We start from the raw sequence: 15,142 nt of genomic DNA, 5'->3' as shown, positions 1-15,142 counted from the left end.
GAGAATATGGACAACCCTTGATGATTAATAAATTCACTCCAGTGCACTGCACTGTAACTAATCTAGTTTAAACTTGAAAGGATCTAATCTATATATTTGTTATAGATTATATGTCTCTAAGCCGCCAGACTCATTATTTTGTCCTTCAAAGCAATCACTATATCAACTCATTACCTTATAAACATTAATTGTTTACTGACAGACTAATTATGAAAAATGGTATCTGTACTCTTGGAAGTTGTGTTAAGCCAGCCAAACAGACTCAAACTTGTTGATCATAGTCAGCGCTTGCCATTTTGGTGTTCAATATGCATCAGACGGTCAGTGAACAGAGTGGGCGGACTGTGGGAGTTCTGTCTGAGTCTGAGTCTAGAGAGTCTCCTTTAAAGATTCCGTTCTGAGGACAAATACAACGATTTATTACACATACAGCAGGGTCCAAATGTCAGACTTGACGTGACTTGTTAAAATTAGGTGTTTATTTGCTTTAGTGACAACCTACACTATTCATTTTAAAACATATCATTTAATTGTTTCTCATTTTATAAAATCCTGAATCCTATTTCCAGGTTTAAATTTGATTTTGAATCCTGTATTTTCATTGTGGCCTTCTGGATCCCACTATGTGTGTATACGTGTGTGGAAAAAAGTATGTAGTTTCAAGCACCTTGCCAAAGCTCCCTTTGCCCAGAACCATGAGGAAGTTGAAATCGTGTAGCCTGACTTGGCCTTTGCCCGTGTGCAGTGCAGTGGGAGTCGGACTCAGAGCAGGAGGGGTCACAGTAGGAACAGGCGTCGTCACAGTAAGATGATCAGGAGGAATAGAGGGTGTGATAGCACATTCTGGTACCTTTAGAAATGAGGAGAAAGATGGGAGGAGAGAGAGAGAGAGAGAGAGAGAGAGAAAGCGGGAGAGGGAGGGAGAGAGCATAAGAATAGTTTGTTTCAATAAAGAGCTACACTGCCCTCCTGTGGATGTGCTATGAAAGTGACAATTATGGTGCTCACAGAATGTGGTCAGACTAAGATGACATTTACAGAATTTGTAGATGTGGCTGTTTGTGACTGTATGATGTCAAAAAGAGCATTTGATTTTAGTTTATTTGTGGATCTGAGATGGCCCTAGGCTTCTACAGCACTCTCTTGGCTGAATATTGCATGTTGACACTTTTATCTAAAGTGACTTACAGTACATCTATTACAGGGATAATCTCCCCTGGAGCAAAATGGAGTAAAGTGCTTTGCTCAAGGGCACAATGATGATGCTTTATGGACAGTCACTTGAAGATTTCAGCCAACTTTTCTGTCTTTACCACAACTTATGGAAGGCAACTCAAAAGTTATATGCTCCCTACAGTAGTGCTTATGGTAGGTAAAATTCACCGAAGTAGCAGATATTTTATTTCTTTTGATTTTGCAGTGTAGCTCTGAAGGATACAGATGATCAAAAACTTGGATCTACAGTATCGGTTGGTTGTTGACTGGATGGGGCAGATCTGAATGTGAGCTTGCAGTTCATTGTAAGAAAGAGGTGAAGTTTGTGAGGATCAGAGAAGTCCTGCATTTATCACCAGAGAGAAGTCTGTCATTTCACCAGAAGATCCAGTTATGATAGTTTGATAAAAAAAATTATGAGGTCCCAAAAAAAGAAGACGGAAAAAAAAGATTAATTCATTAGTTAAATATTTAAAAAAGCAGAAACAAGTCTGCACTAATAGCCTCGTTGACAGTCCTGAGTTCTTGGATCATGGACCTTTCCCGATCTCATCCCCCTTTCTCTCTCCCACTTAGCTTCCTGTCAACTAATGTAATATCATCATAAAGGCAAAAAAATGGCAAAAATAATCGTAAAAAAAAAGTAGAAACGTATGCATTAATGAATTGTTCGATTAAAGATCAATTACATGCATTTGGAAAAAGAACACAAATGTCACACACACACACACACACACACACGGTGGGTTTCCATGTTTTATGGGGACATGGTTTTTAGATTTTATACCATACAAACTATTTTCTATCCCCTTACCCTAACCCTAACCCTACCCCTAACCTTACCCATCATACAAAACGTTCTGTGTGATGTCTGATTTCTGTTTGATGTTTAAAAAAGTTAATTCTGTATGATTTATAAGCAGTAAAATGTCTCCATAAAGTCAAAATATACTTGAATTACTATAGTTGATGTACTGTAGTTGTGGGGACATATGATCCCCATAATGTAGGAGATACATGAGCCCCCACACACACACACTGGTTTTTATGGTTTATGGGGACTCTCCATTGACATAATAGTTTTTATACTGAACAAACTGTATTTTCTACAGCACTACACCAACCCTAAATTAAACCTACCCCTCACAGAAAACGATTTTCAAAAAACTCATTCTGTATGATTTATAAGCCATTTCAATTACGGGTACACCAAAGTGTCCACATAAAATCACCTTCACATTGTAATACCTCTCATACCCATGTCATTACGCAAATCTGTGTCCTTGTAAACCACACAAACATGCAGAAACAGACACACACACACAAAGGTGTAAACAAGAATATTACCAAAAATGAAATAAACTGTTTAAAAGCTAGTAAAATTGGTTAGATCATAAATGTGGCAAATCACAAAAAAGTCAGCAGGAATGAATAAAAATAAGCATAATAAGCATTAAAAAGTGCAGATGATATGAGAGAGTACCTGCAGGTCCGGGTCAGGTACAGGGATGTTATAATACTCTCCCTCATCCTGGTTGAGTAGTTTGAACCAGCCGCTGACTGAACGTCTGAATATCTCACTAACGCCGAACGACAGAGCGCCCATGAAGTCATTCCGTGAGGTCCGATCCCAGTCCCAGACCTCTACAGACAAACGCCTGTCCCACTGCCTCCCACGCACTGAACTACACACAGACAGGAGGACAGAGAGAGATAACCCAGAATTCACTCAGAAAACCACAGCAACTCCCTGGCAACAACTTCACCATCATACGCACAAACAAACAAAGAAACACAAATATGACTCACAAGGTGAAGCTCTCGTTCCAGATTGGGTTGAGTGTAGAACGGATGGTTTTGGTTTTCTGTTTGCTCTGGCTTTTTGGATCAGGAATGAGTTTGAGCTTCACATAAGGGTCCGACAGGCCGTTAGGATCCATGGGTATCAGGTTAAGTGCTTCATGGACTGGAACATACATTACAGATTGAGAACTGATTATGTGTGTCCATACATACCAGTACTGAATATTGCATGAAATATGCCATGCAATAGAAAAAAGTGGTTGTGCTGCTTTGCTTCATCCAGTGAATGTGCCTTCAGCTGTTTTGTTAAATTGACCTGTCAGAATGACATGCTGCTGGTTGCCTTTAAAAGAGTATGCATGCATTCATTTTAAAAGCTCACATTCTCCGTAGAGCATTAGTAGTCTTCTCACTACTCATTAGCCTCTCTATGGTGGCACTGATCTAAGAGCCACGGGCTCAGTTAAGTTGACACAGTGCAGCTAATGCATTGCAATACAGCATATTGTGTGAGTGTATAATTATCTTTTTCCTCATGTACTGATGATGCTATATGCACACATTTCCCTCTGCTGGAGGAAAGTTGAGCTCTGCTATGTGTCTCATAATGCATCTCCAGTGGACTTCCTTAAAATAGCTAATTCTCTGTGAGCTAAGGTGTAATTCTTCACTGGAGTATAAAAAGGGGAATCTTAATAAACATTACTTAGCACTTTCTACAAATAGGAAATAAAACAAGGGCAGATGTTTTCTTTTCATAAAGGGTTTGACATTTTTTGCAATACTTTTACTAAAACCTGGGGAATACATTCAGCCATAATCCTACAGATTTATTTTAAATTGTAATTTTCTAGCAATAAATGTTAAAGAAACAATATAATATTATATACACACACACACATATATATATATATATACAGTATTTTTCAAAATAATAGCAGTACAATGTGACTAACCAGAATAATCAAGGTTTTTAGTATATTTTTTATTGCTACGTGGCAAACAAGTTACCAGTAGGTTCAGTAGATTGTCAGAAAACAAACAAGACCCAGCATTCATGATATGCACGCTCTTAAGGCTGTGCAATTGGGCAATTAGTTGAAAGGGGTGTGTTCAAAAAAATAGCAGTGTCTACCTTTGACTGTACAAACTCAAAACTATTTTGTACAAACATTTTTTTTTTCTGGGATTTAGCAATCCTGTGAATCACTAAACTAATATTTAGTTGTATGACCACAGTTTTTTAAAACTGCTTGACATCTGTGTGGCATGGAGTCAACCAACTTGTGGCACCTCTCAGCTGTTATTCCACTCCATGATTCTTTAACAACATTCCACAATTCATTCACATTTCTTGGTTTTGCTTCAGAAACAGCATTTTTGATATCACCCCACAAGATCTCAATTGGATTAAGGTCTGGAGATTGGGCTGGCCACTCCATAACATTAATTTTGTTGGTTTGGAACCAAGACTTTGCCCGTTTATAGTGTGTTTTGGGTCATTGTCTTGTTGAAACAACCATTTCAAGGGCATGTCCTCTTCAGCATAGGGCAACATGACCTCTTCAAGTATTTTAACATATGCAAACTGATCCATGATCCCTGGTATGCGATAAATAGGCCCAACACCATAGTAGGAGAAACATGCCCATATCATGATGCTTGCACCTCCATGCTTCACTGTCTTCACTGTGTACTGTGGCTTGAATTCAGAGTTTGGGGGTCGTCTCACAAACTGCCTGTGGCCCTTGGACCCAAAAAGAACAATTTTACTCTCATCAGTCCACAAAATGTTCCTCCATTTCTCTTTAGGCCAGTTGATGTGTTCTTTGGCAAATTGTAACCTCTTCTGCACATGCCTTTTTTTTTAACAGAGGGACTTTGCGGGGGATTCTTGAAAATAGATTAGCTTCACACAGACGTCTTCTAACTGTCACAGTACTTACAGGTAACTCCAGACTGTCTTTGATCATCCTGGAGGTGATCATTGGCTGAGCCTTTGCCATTCTGGTTATTCTTCTATCCATTTTGATGGTTGTCTTCCGTTTTCTTCCACGTCTCTCTGGTTTTGCTCTCCATTTTAAGGCATTGGAGATCATTTTAGCTGAACAGCCTATCATTTTTTGCACCTCTTTATAGGTTTTCCCCTCTCTAATCAACTTTTTAATCAAAGTACGCTGTTCTTCTGAACAATGTCTTGAACGACCCATTTTCCTCAGCTTTCAAATGCATGTTCAACAAGTGTTGGCTTCATCCTTAAATAGGGGCCACCTGATTCACACCTGTTTCTTCACAAAATTGATGACCTCAGTGATTGAATGCCACACTGCTATTTTTTTGAACACACCCCTTTCAACTAATTCAACTAATTGCCCAATTGCACAGCCTTAAGAGCGTGCATATCATGAATGCTGGGTCTCATTTGTTTTCTGAGAATCTACTGAACCTACTGGTAACTTGTTTGCCACGTAGCAATAAAAAAATATACGAAAAACCTTGATTATTCTGGTTAGTCACATTGTACTGCTATTATTTTGAACAATACTGTATGTATATATATATATATATATATATGCAATTTATTAATATAACTCAATATAATTAAGAAAGCTAAAATATATAATTAATACAAGCTATATAACTATGATAGGGCTTATCTAGTTTATAAACAAATGATAGTTTATAGAAATTGACAGATATATATATATATGTATGTATGTATGTATGTGGGTTAAATGGTTGCATTTGAAAAAGTCAAAAATGTCAAGACATCTTATGTGTCATAGCACAAATATAAAAACATGTAACATTTAAAAACAAGTAAAACATATGTTCCCACAAAAACATCTAGTGATACTGAAATTAACTGCCTTAATAAATGTGTTATTTGTGAAGATAGTCACACTTTATTTTAAGGTCCAATTCTCACCATTAACAAACCATTAACTCCGACTTTTGCCTCAATAAAACCCTTAAATTAGTAGCCTACGGTAGTTGTTAAATTTAGATTTTGGGTAGGATGAGGGCTGTAGAATTTGGTCATGTAGAAAATGTGCTTTATATCTACTAATAAACAGCTAATATGCTAATAATTGTAGCACTTTATTTTACAGTCCTGTTCCTCATGTACATACTAGGTACTTATTATAGTAATTACAATAACTATGTAATAACTAGGTACTAACCCTGAACCTACTCCTAAACCTAACCCCATGTAGTTACCTTGTATTACCAGAACTTTCTTAGATATATACACTATAAGTACATGTTAGTACACGTACTGTAAAATAAAGTGCAACCCTAATAATAATAGGCATGCTAATAAGCAACTAGTTAATAGTGAGAATTGGTCCCTGTACTCAAGTGTTACCGAGAAGACTAATAGTGTTCATCAGTTTGTAAAATGCACAGTTGTGTTCACCTGTGATATATATGTCCTCTTTCTCTCCACGCACGGTCAGGCGAATCCGTCCTCTTTTCTCAGTGTGGTCCTGTCCGCACAGGCTGGGGACGCTGCTCTGACAGCGCTTGTGTACATTCATTTCACAACCTCTCTCACACAGACACACAAACACACACATGCCACAAAAATAAAAGAGAAAGAAAGAGTGTGAGGGAAAAGAAAATTACATATAATGTATATAGTCTCCTTTCAGTCCAAAAACAACAATTTTAAAGAGCCGTCTGCCTTATACTGTAAACCTTTTTCAATCTAATACAAATCATTACAAGACAACATACAGAAACAGCAAGTGCTGTGAGCTGCCACTGCCTGCTTTATTATTTTCTGAAAGTGTCATGCAAATTATATTAGATGACATGGTTGTTATTACATGGATTAAATCAGAGTTAAAGGGAATTAATTCAATCTAATATACAATATGAGATATCTATTTAAAGCCTGAAAAGCATTACTCTACAGTTATATAATTACATAAAATTATGTTAATGTAATGACAGCAATCTCTGTGATTATGCTACACCAATTTAGATCTAAAAACGGATACAATAGAAACTAAAATGGGGTTAAAATGTTATAAAAACTCAATTTAATCTATACGAATGTTGTTCTTCACCATTATGTATTCAAGCATGAGACTTGACATGTCAGTCTACAGTCTAGAATGGATGCACTTCATTGGGATCTCAATATAAATAGACTCACAGGCACATTTCATGCCCTGATGTATGAGGCCATACAGCAGAGACCCACAGTGATCACAGAAGGTTGGACTGGAGTATGTATGCACTTTAAAGTTGTGCTTGCTCTTGAGATCCTAGAGAGAGGGACAGACAAAAACATTGTACTCATTTAGTACTGTGATGTGATTTCATATTTAACACAGAGAGACGCCATGTACACCCAGTTCTAGGAAACGGGTAGGCCATGAGAGAACGAAAAAGAGATTTAAACTATGTGTCTGATAAGAAACCCTCTCATAATGTTCTTTGCTCTATAAATAGGACAATCTTTATGCACAGACACAGAAAGCATATGCACAAACAAACAGATACTCTACGTTCCCTCTGGTTCTCTCTCTCTCTCTCTCTCTCTCTCGCTTTAAAGGTCCAGAGGAAAGGCTTCATTTTGAAGTGACTTTTTCACTGGGAGCCAATTAGCTAGGACTATTTTGAGGATGAATGGTGGATGAATATATGACTTCAGCTCAGCTGTGAAAACTGAATCCTCCTAAATGCTTAAACCCTTTCCACCCCACCCTGTTTCTCTCTCTCCCCCTCTTTCTCACTCTCTGCATGCTGCCTGCTCCTATTCTTCATCCTCTGACAATCTTCCTCTTCGCTTCTCTTCCTCTCTGTCTGCCTCATCTGCATCATTGTCTACCCTTCCTCACGGCCTAGTCGCAGATGCACAGCCGCACACAAGCACTCCTCTTTAACTCATTTTACAACCATTTTATTTAGCTGTTATGAAAAAATCTCAGTCTTTAAGGGTGAAATAAAGACATCAGCTCTGTTTAGAAACTAGTATGTTGCCTCACTGCCTACACGGGCAGCTGGCTTTTAAGACAGCATCTTAACAAGTGGCTGATCTGGAATGCTCTACATGCCATGTGCCACTAAATACTGCTTTACACACTAAATTCGTGTTCATTTCAAGTGAAGAGTTTAACGTTAGCATGTTGCTAAGCTAACAGTGCATCAGATATTCAAATAGCCGTAAAATACATACTGTAAACCTTGTATTTAAATAAAAAAGTTATGAATAATATTGAATGAAGTATACCATCCAGCATCTTGGATTAGGTTTTTATTCTGGGAATGAACAAAGCATATGGCAAGAGACTCTCACAGATGAATTCATTAAAAAGTTATGCTAATAATAGGAATTTGAACAGGAATTTGGAATTTGGACAGTTATTATATTATGATTTAGAGTTATTTAATAATCCATGCTGTAAATGCCAACAAGCTGTATATGCACAAAAAAACTGAGAAGTTAATTTAAATACATTTTAATATAATATAATATAATATAATATAATATAATATAATATAATATAATATAATATAATATAATATTTTAACAATTCTATTTACAAGTCTACATTTTACCTAATTTAAAATGAATTTTCATGAATAAATAAATAAATAAATAAATAAATAAATAAATAAATAAATAAAAGCAGGCAAGCATTACCAAATTTAGGCAGGAGATTATCTTATGTTATGTAGCTCAGACACAGATACTGGATAAAATAATAAACTATTACTATGCAAACTATGTTTCATCACTTGTACTGAATGAAATATACAGTAGGTTTATAATCAACATTTATCTCACTTCATTGTAATCACTGTCACAGTGCATTCCCCACAAAATATGTGGGAATGTGATGTCAAAAGTAAGTATATTTGCAGGCAGCAAAATTAATTCGTCTGCCTTTTGAAACAGCTTTTGGAAGCGGCCCATGATACCTTTGATGAAAAGAGCTGCCTACATACAGTAGGCTGCTTAGTGCTTACTAGGATTTGGAACAATGGAAGTGTGTTACGATAAAGCCTCTTCCTTGCTTTCATCTTTCACACGTATTCTTACACTCACTCAGCACTACGTGAGTGTGAGTAGCAGTGTAACACCATCATATCACATTCCCTGCACGTTTTATCGTAGTGTAGCATGAATAAGAGAGTGCAAGAGAGAGAGAGAAAATTGATATTCTCTTTCCTTTAAAGCCTCCTCATTTAAAGAAGGAATGCAAGAGAGAGCAATAAAAGGCTCATCAAGAAAAGGAAAAGATGAGTGTGACGGTGAGACCTACTTCCATATTGGCTTACTCAGCCAAAAAAGAAATGGCTTGCAAGGCAAAAATGTGAGAATGAAGAGGCGAGAGACAGATGGTGTACGGATGATACAGTAGAATAAAAGATGAACTGCGGTGATCATAGCAGAACATCAAGCATGAAAAGAAGAGTTATATGATGATCAAGCAAAATAATGAAAGGAAAAGAAAAATGATGTAAAAAAAATATATAATGCTAAATGTCAAAAAGATTACTTTTTACTGATTACTGTATACATTAACAGAGAACAACTCTCACAGTACATACATACCTCTTTGGGAGCAGTGATGGCTCCGGGACAAGTAAAAGTGACAAACTCATGGCAGCGTTTGTGCACCACAAAACTGCAGACTAAAAGAAACATACAGCATATATAGTAAAGCAATTCTGTTGTGTCAAATGAAAGTCATCAAGGTTTATAAAGACATGCTTCTTTTGGAAGTTAAATAACAGCCCAAATACCATTAAACTGACTACCGTAAACCTCACGATTCCTACACATTTCCCATCTCAAAATGCCATACTTTTCCAAACATCTCAGTAGGTTTCCAGACCATGCTTACCATAAAATAGGATAATTATTTTCATCTTTATATTTGGCATATATATATATTCACCTGTAAATAGTTGTATTTTTTTAGGGTTTATTAATATATTTTCTCAAAGTGACAACATACAGGGTCCCTAAAAACTTTCTCAAAAATAATCTTTTTGTGCACTCTAGAATGCATATTGGAATTTTTCTTGTATGCTTACGCATTACAATTTCTTGTTTTATACTGTATATACAGTATACATATATATAACGGTTTCCTCTATGCATCGCTGCCATCTTACTAGATGAAGAAAATGAAACCTGGAAATTACCCAGATCAAATTCCATACTTTTCCAAACCACGTAGGAAGTCTGAAACCTTAGTAAATCACCTCGCATGATTCACTTAAACACTCTCCTCCCATAAAATTAGCTTCTGAAAGAGAAACTCCTACAAATGCATATGCAATCAGTTCAGCTGCCAAAATAACTGTAGCACACCTTTTCATCTCTTATGTTTCACTGCTTGCTGATAGTAGTTTGCAGAACATAAGGATTTGCAGTAGTGCAAGCTGTTAGTAAATCTTGCCATAAATGCCATAATGCATGACAAAAGTAATAATAGGGATTAAATCAATACAATAAGATCTATAACATGCACTCAGAAAGGGTGAATTGTTCTTGCTGACTTAAAGTTATAACCCTTTTTTGGCATTTTTGACTACAGGACAGAACAGAGAGCGGACAAAAAGTGAAGTGAAAAGGAGAGAGAGAGGAATGGGATCAGAAAGGACCACAAGCTGGGGCTTGAACTCGGGTCAAAAAATGGCTTTGCTCAGATATTGCTGCCTCAGCTTACCTATCGTCAAAGATGAATTGCTTCAGCAAAACACTTTCGTCTCTTCACAGGGCCATAACCACTACAGACAATGAGGGGGACATGCATTCCCCCAATATTCACATCAAATTGATGGGTTTTTCAATGAAAGAGACTTACACTTCAAATTTGGCCCCATTTACATATTGAATATTCAATTACATCCTTGGATTTTCATGCATGATAATAATTAACAGTATTTATTTAATAGCCAATAAAATTAATGGCTTATGAAAAATTAAAACACTGCTATGGATGGGCAGGAAGATCTGAAAAAAATCTTTGACGATAAATGAATCTGTGGAATGAATGTAACAATGGTAAAGTGTTATACATTCAAAATTATTACCTTGACACTGGAATCCTTGCTTGCCAATTCCCCTGTAAAATATAAACAACAACTCTCATCATGTGTCTAATTATATTGTGTATAATTAAATAGATTTGTGAAAAGAGAAGATCATAGAGAGATGCGTTGTTGTGTATGAGCTGCTAAGGCCATGACAGATAAGGTAATTTCAAGAAATCCTCATCCGACGGGCAATTTAAGTGCTCTTCAGTTCATCATAATAACAGGTTGCTCTGCTCCTGAAACCTCTGCTATGCAAAACACAACTTAGCATAAATCCCTCAAGTGCTAAAATAAGATACTTTGACACCCAGCACTTTGGGCATGATCTGCTCTGAAATGTATCGGAGTGTATATACACTACTCTTTAAGAGCATCCTTCAGACCAATCAACATATCCTCAGAAATATAGGTTGAGACAGGACAAGGGCACAGAGACAGATGGATAGAAAAGAAGACTCAAATAAATAGGATTCAGCAGGGATTTTTCTATTGTGGGTTTAGTTTGGGAGAATTTGTCTGTACTCACAGTCATCTCAATGTCAAAAAACGGTTCAATTGACCTGAATTCACCCTATTGACACAATACATTGCCTGAAGGAAGGAAGGAGCCGTGGATAAACAAAACTGTCATTTATTAAATCAACACACAGGGTAAATCCACACTTGGTAGGGAACAAAGTCACATGTACACAACTGGTTGACCCAACAAAGGAGAACCACACACATACACACACACTAGAACTAAATACATGACTTAACGAGGAAATTGGGAGGAACACAGGTGAACAGAATGACTAATTAAGAGTCAATGAGGACAGGAACAGGAACAACCAAATAAGGGCACATGAGGTATACTTTATTAAAAATATATACAAATTATATTTTAAATAAATGTTGTTCTTTTGAACTCTGTATGCATTTAAGAATACTAGAAGTCTACCATGATTGCCACAAAAATATCAAGCGTCACAACTGTTATATTAATAATGCAGTCAAATGATTAATTTGCGGTTAATTGCATCCAAAATAAAAGTTTTTGCTTATGTGTGTATACTGTGTATATTTATTATGTATATATAAATACACACACAGTATATATTTTGAAAATATTTATGTCTGTTTACATTATGAATAAATACATTTAATATATAAACAAAACATATTTTTCTTAAATATACACATGCATGTGTGTGTATTTATATAAATATACACAGTACACACACATATATAATGCAAGCAAAAATCTTTATTTTAGATGTGATTAATCAAGATTTGTCATTTGTCAGCACTAGTTTTCAACAGTGATAATAATAATAGGAATTGTTTCTTGAGAAATTAGGAGTACTTTGAGTTTGTGAAAATTATAAAGCTTAAAAATATACAAATATACTTGGAAATGCTGTACTCCAATAGACAGACAGCAATGAACACTCCAATAGACAGACAGCAATGAACCTTAAATGAACTGAAATGAATGGACGAACTGAGAAACAGATGCATCTATCAGAAGCTATTTGAGTTGTACTGATGAACATGAGGTCTATAAGTGGGCAATGCGTGGGCCATATGGCCGGCCGCAGTCCTATGTGGGTTCTGTGGAGCTTGTGGTTAAATGGCAGCTCAAACAGAGAGGACTGCCTAATTTAAAAGACTCCTTTGGGGCATGAGTTTTATGAGGTACAGAGGAAACTGAGAACAAGCGTAGTCATGTAACACATGTGCGGGACAGTGTTCTTCTGCTCTCTCTGTGTCATCGAAAGTGTACTCATTGTAAATGTCAACTGTGTTCTTTAGTCTCGTTTTCTAGTAAATTATATAAATATTTATAGAAAGATTTACTTATTTACACAAATATGTTGAATTAAGTGTATTACTTATTCTTATGGTATTTTTTTTAAGTATAAACCTGATTAAGCTTTATTTAGGTTTAAATTTATTTATTTGGAAATATGCCTTATTGGAACTTACATTTTTCTACATACACCACCATGCAAAAGTTTGGGGTCAGTTAGATACATATCTTTAACCTGTTAAATGTCACCCCGTCCCGTATACGGGACACCTACGTTGACTATACTATATTACAATCAAATCTAATCTAATCTTGACAAACTATATATCGTTGGAAAGGTCTAAGACTCCCAAATATATATTTTACCAAATATATATTATGTAGGAAAAGTAATAGATGAATTTATGACAAGAGTGCACCCTCAGAAATCTACATTACAAAAGGAGCTTTGACCTTTGTTTAAAAAAAAGACTTCCTCGTTGCCTTTTTCTCTATCACATTTTTGAAATCATCAGAAGTTATATATCACTTGAAAACATAAAATCTCAAAATTCATCCTTCAAAACCCATTTTAAAATCAGACATTGCATTACCATGAAAATGGTACATCAAAATCATCTTACAAAATATTTTCAGTCATGAATTATAAAAATTTAGGTTTGTATCATGAACAATCAAGTCTATCTTCAAAAACGTGAGTGACAGTTAACAGGTTAAAGAAATTAATACTTTTATTCTGCATTGATGAATCAAATTGATCAAAAGTGCCAGTAAAAGTGACATTTACATTGTTACAAAAATTATATTTAAAAAAATGTTCTATCAAAGAATGTTGCAAAAATTGTATCATAATCTCCACATAAATATTTAGTAGCACAACTTTTTTAGAGAACCAAATCAGCATATTAGAATGATTTCTGAAGGATCACGTGACACTGAAGACTGGAGTAATGATGCTGAAAACCCAGCTTTACCATCACAGAAATAAATTACATACATATCAAAAACACTATATTAGAAAACAGCCATTTGAAAAATATTTCATAACATTACTAGTTTCACTGTATTTTTGATTAAATTAATGTGGTCTGGCTGAGCATAAAAAGCTCTAAAATATAGACACAGACCCAAAACTTTTAAACAGTGTAGTATAAAAAAGATAATAAAGATGAAAAAAAAATCCTCATTACTTAAAAATGTAGTCTTTTCATAAATAAATAATGATGTGGTGTTATGGCTAACTATATTTGAAGAGGTTTCAGATTATACAAATATACAAAGTACGTAACCAGGCCGTTACAGCATTGAAAGTTATGCCGTGAATCACGATACAGACAGTAACATTTTAGGACTAAATCAATACATAAATGCAGTCCAGTGTAAAGGTTAAGGTAGAAGTATCGGTTTACAGCATAATAATGTTAGGAGTTATAGATGTGGCCAACAGTGTTAAAGGTGTGAAGTACCAGATGAAGTCAGTGCAGTGGCTGCAGAAAGTAGGCTGCTTGAAGAATCGGGCTGTGAACTGGTGGTCCTTCACTTCAATGACCCTCTTGTGCTTGAGAGCTCCCTTCCTCTGGAAGACTGGCAGCCTGGGGGGAGGAGAAAGAGGAGAGGGGAGCGGGGAGGAGGAGGGAGATGGGGAGGACAGGGCCAGGGGGGAAAGAGATGGAGACGGAGAGACCGGGGTAGACATGCTACCAGTTGGGTTGGAGAGAACAAGACACAGAGAAGAAGACTGGGAGAAGGATGGACGGGTTATGCAAGCGAGGTGTTAAGGACCTTATTTATAAATGGGGAGAAGAAAAACGTCTGGTAAAACACAGATCAAACGTAAAAGGTTATGTGGGCCGTAAAGGAAGGGATTCAATAGGATGTGATGGCAGTTCAGTTTGTGATGTTGAGGAAATGAAAGGAAGATATTCCCAGGAGGAGAAAAGGGAGGGTGAGAAACAGAGAGTGAAATAGAGGTTAATACACACTCTAAGAGAAACTTCCACTGGGACTTCAAAACGCATAGCGATTAGTGTACCTTCTGCCCTATTTCAAACACACACACACACACACACACACACGCACACACACACACTCACACACACACACAAACACACACACACACACACGCACACACACACAGACACACACACACACACACACACACTCACGCACACACACCCACCCACCACCTGCTCTTCCACATTTTCTGCAAGCTCATTGTCTCCCCACATTCTTTTTTATACAATTTATTAAATATATAATATCAAA

At 36.3% G+C, this 15,142-nt stretch overlaps 1 protein-coding gene across 1 annotated transcript in view; it reads right to left on the bottom strand.

Moving 5' to 3' along the window:
• The window catches only part of prkcg (protein kinase C, gamma), a 29,931-nt gene that overhangs the window by 13,424 nt on the left and 1,365 nt on the right, over positions 1–15,142 (bottom strand). Inside the window, exons 2-9 of the mRNA XM_026284472.1 lie at positions 14,344–14,689; positions 11,083–11,114; positions 9,593–9,672; positions 7,184–7,295; positions 6,440–6,568; positions 3,025–3,181; positions 2,699–2,900; positions 668–850 (exon numbers count right to left, since the gene is read on the bottom strand). Coding sequence (XP_026140257.1) covers positions 668–850; positions 2,699–2,900; positions 3,025–3,181; positions 6,440–6,568; positions 7,184–7,295; positions 9,593–9,672; positions 11,083–11,114; positions 14,344–14,573 — 1,125 coding nt within the window. The 5' untranslated portion in view covers positions 14,574–14,689. The remainder of the gene's footprint in view (positions 1–667; positions 851–2,698; positions 2,901–3,024; positions 3,182–6,439; positions 6,569–7,183; positions 7,296–9,592; positions 9,673–11,082; positions 11,115–14,343; positions 14,690–15,142) is intronic.

Source organism: Carassius auratus, chromosome 16, assembly GCF_003368295.1.
Source record: "Carassius auratus strain Wakin chromosome 16, ASM336829v1, whole genome shotgun sequence".
NCBI lineage: Eukaryota > Metazoa > Chordata > Actinopteri > Cypriniformes > Cyprinidae > Carassius > Carassius auratus.
The sequence above is the reverse complement of the archived record's forward strand: the minus strand, read 5'-3'. Positions and strand labels throughout refer to the sequence as shown.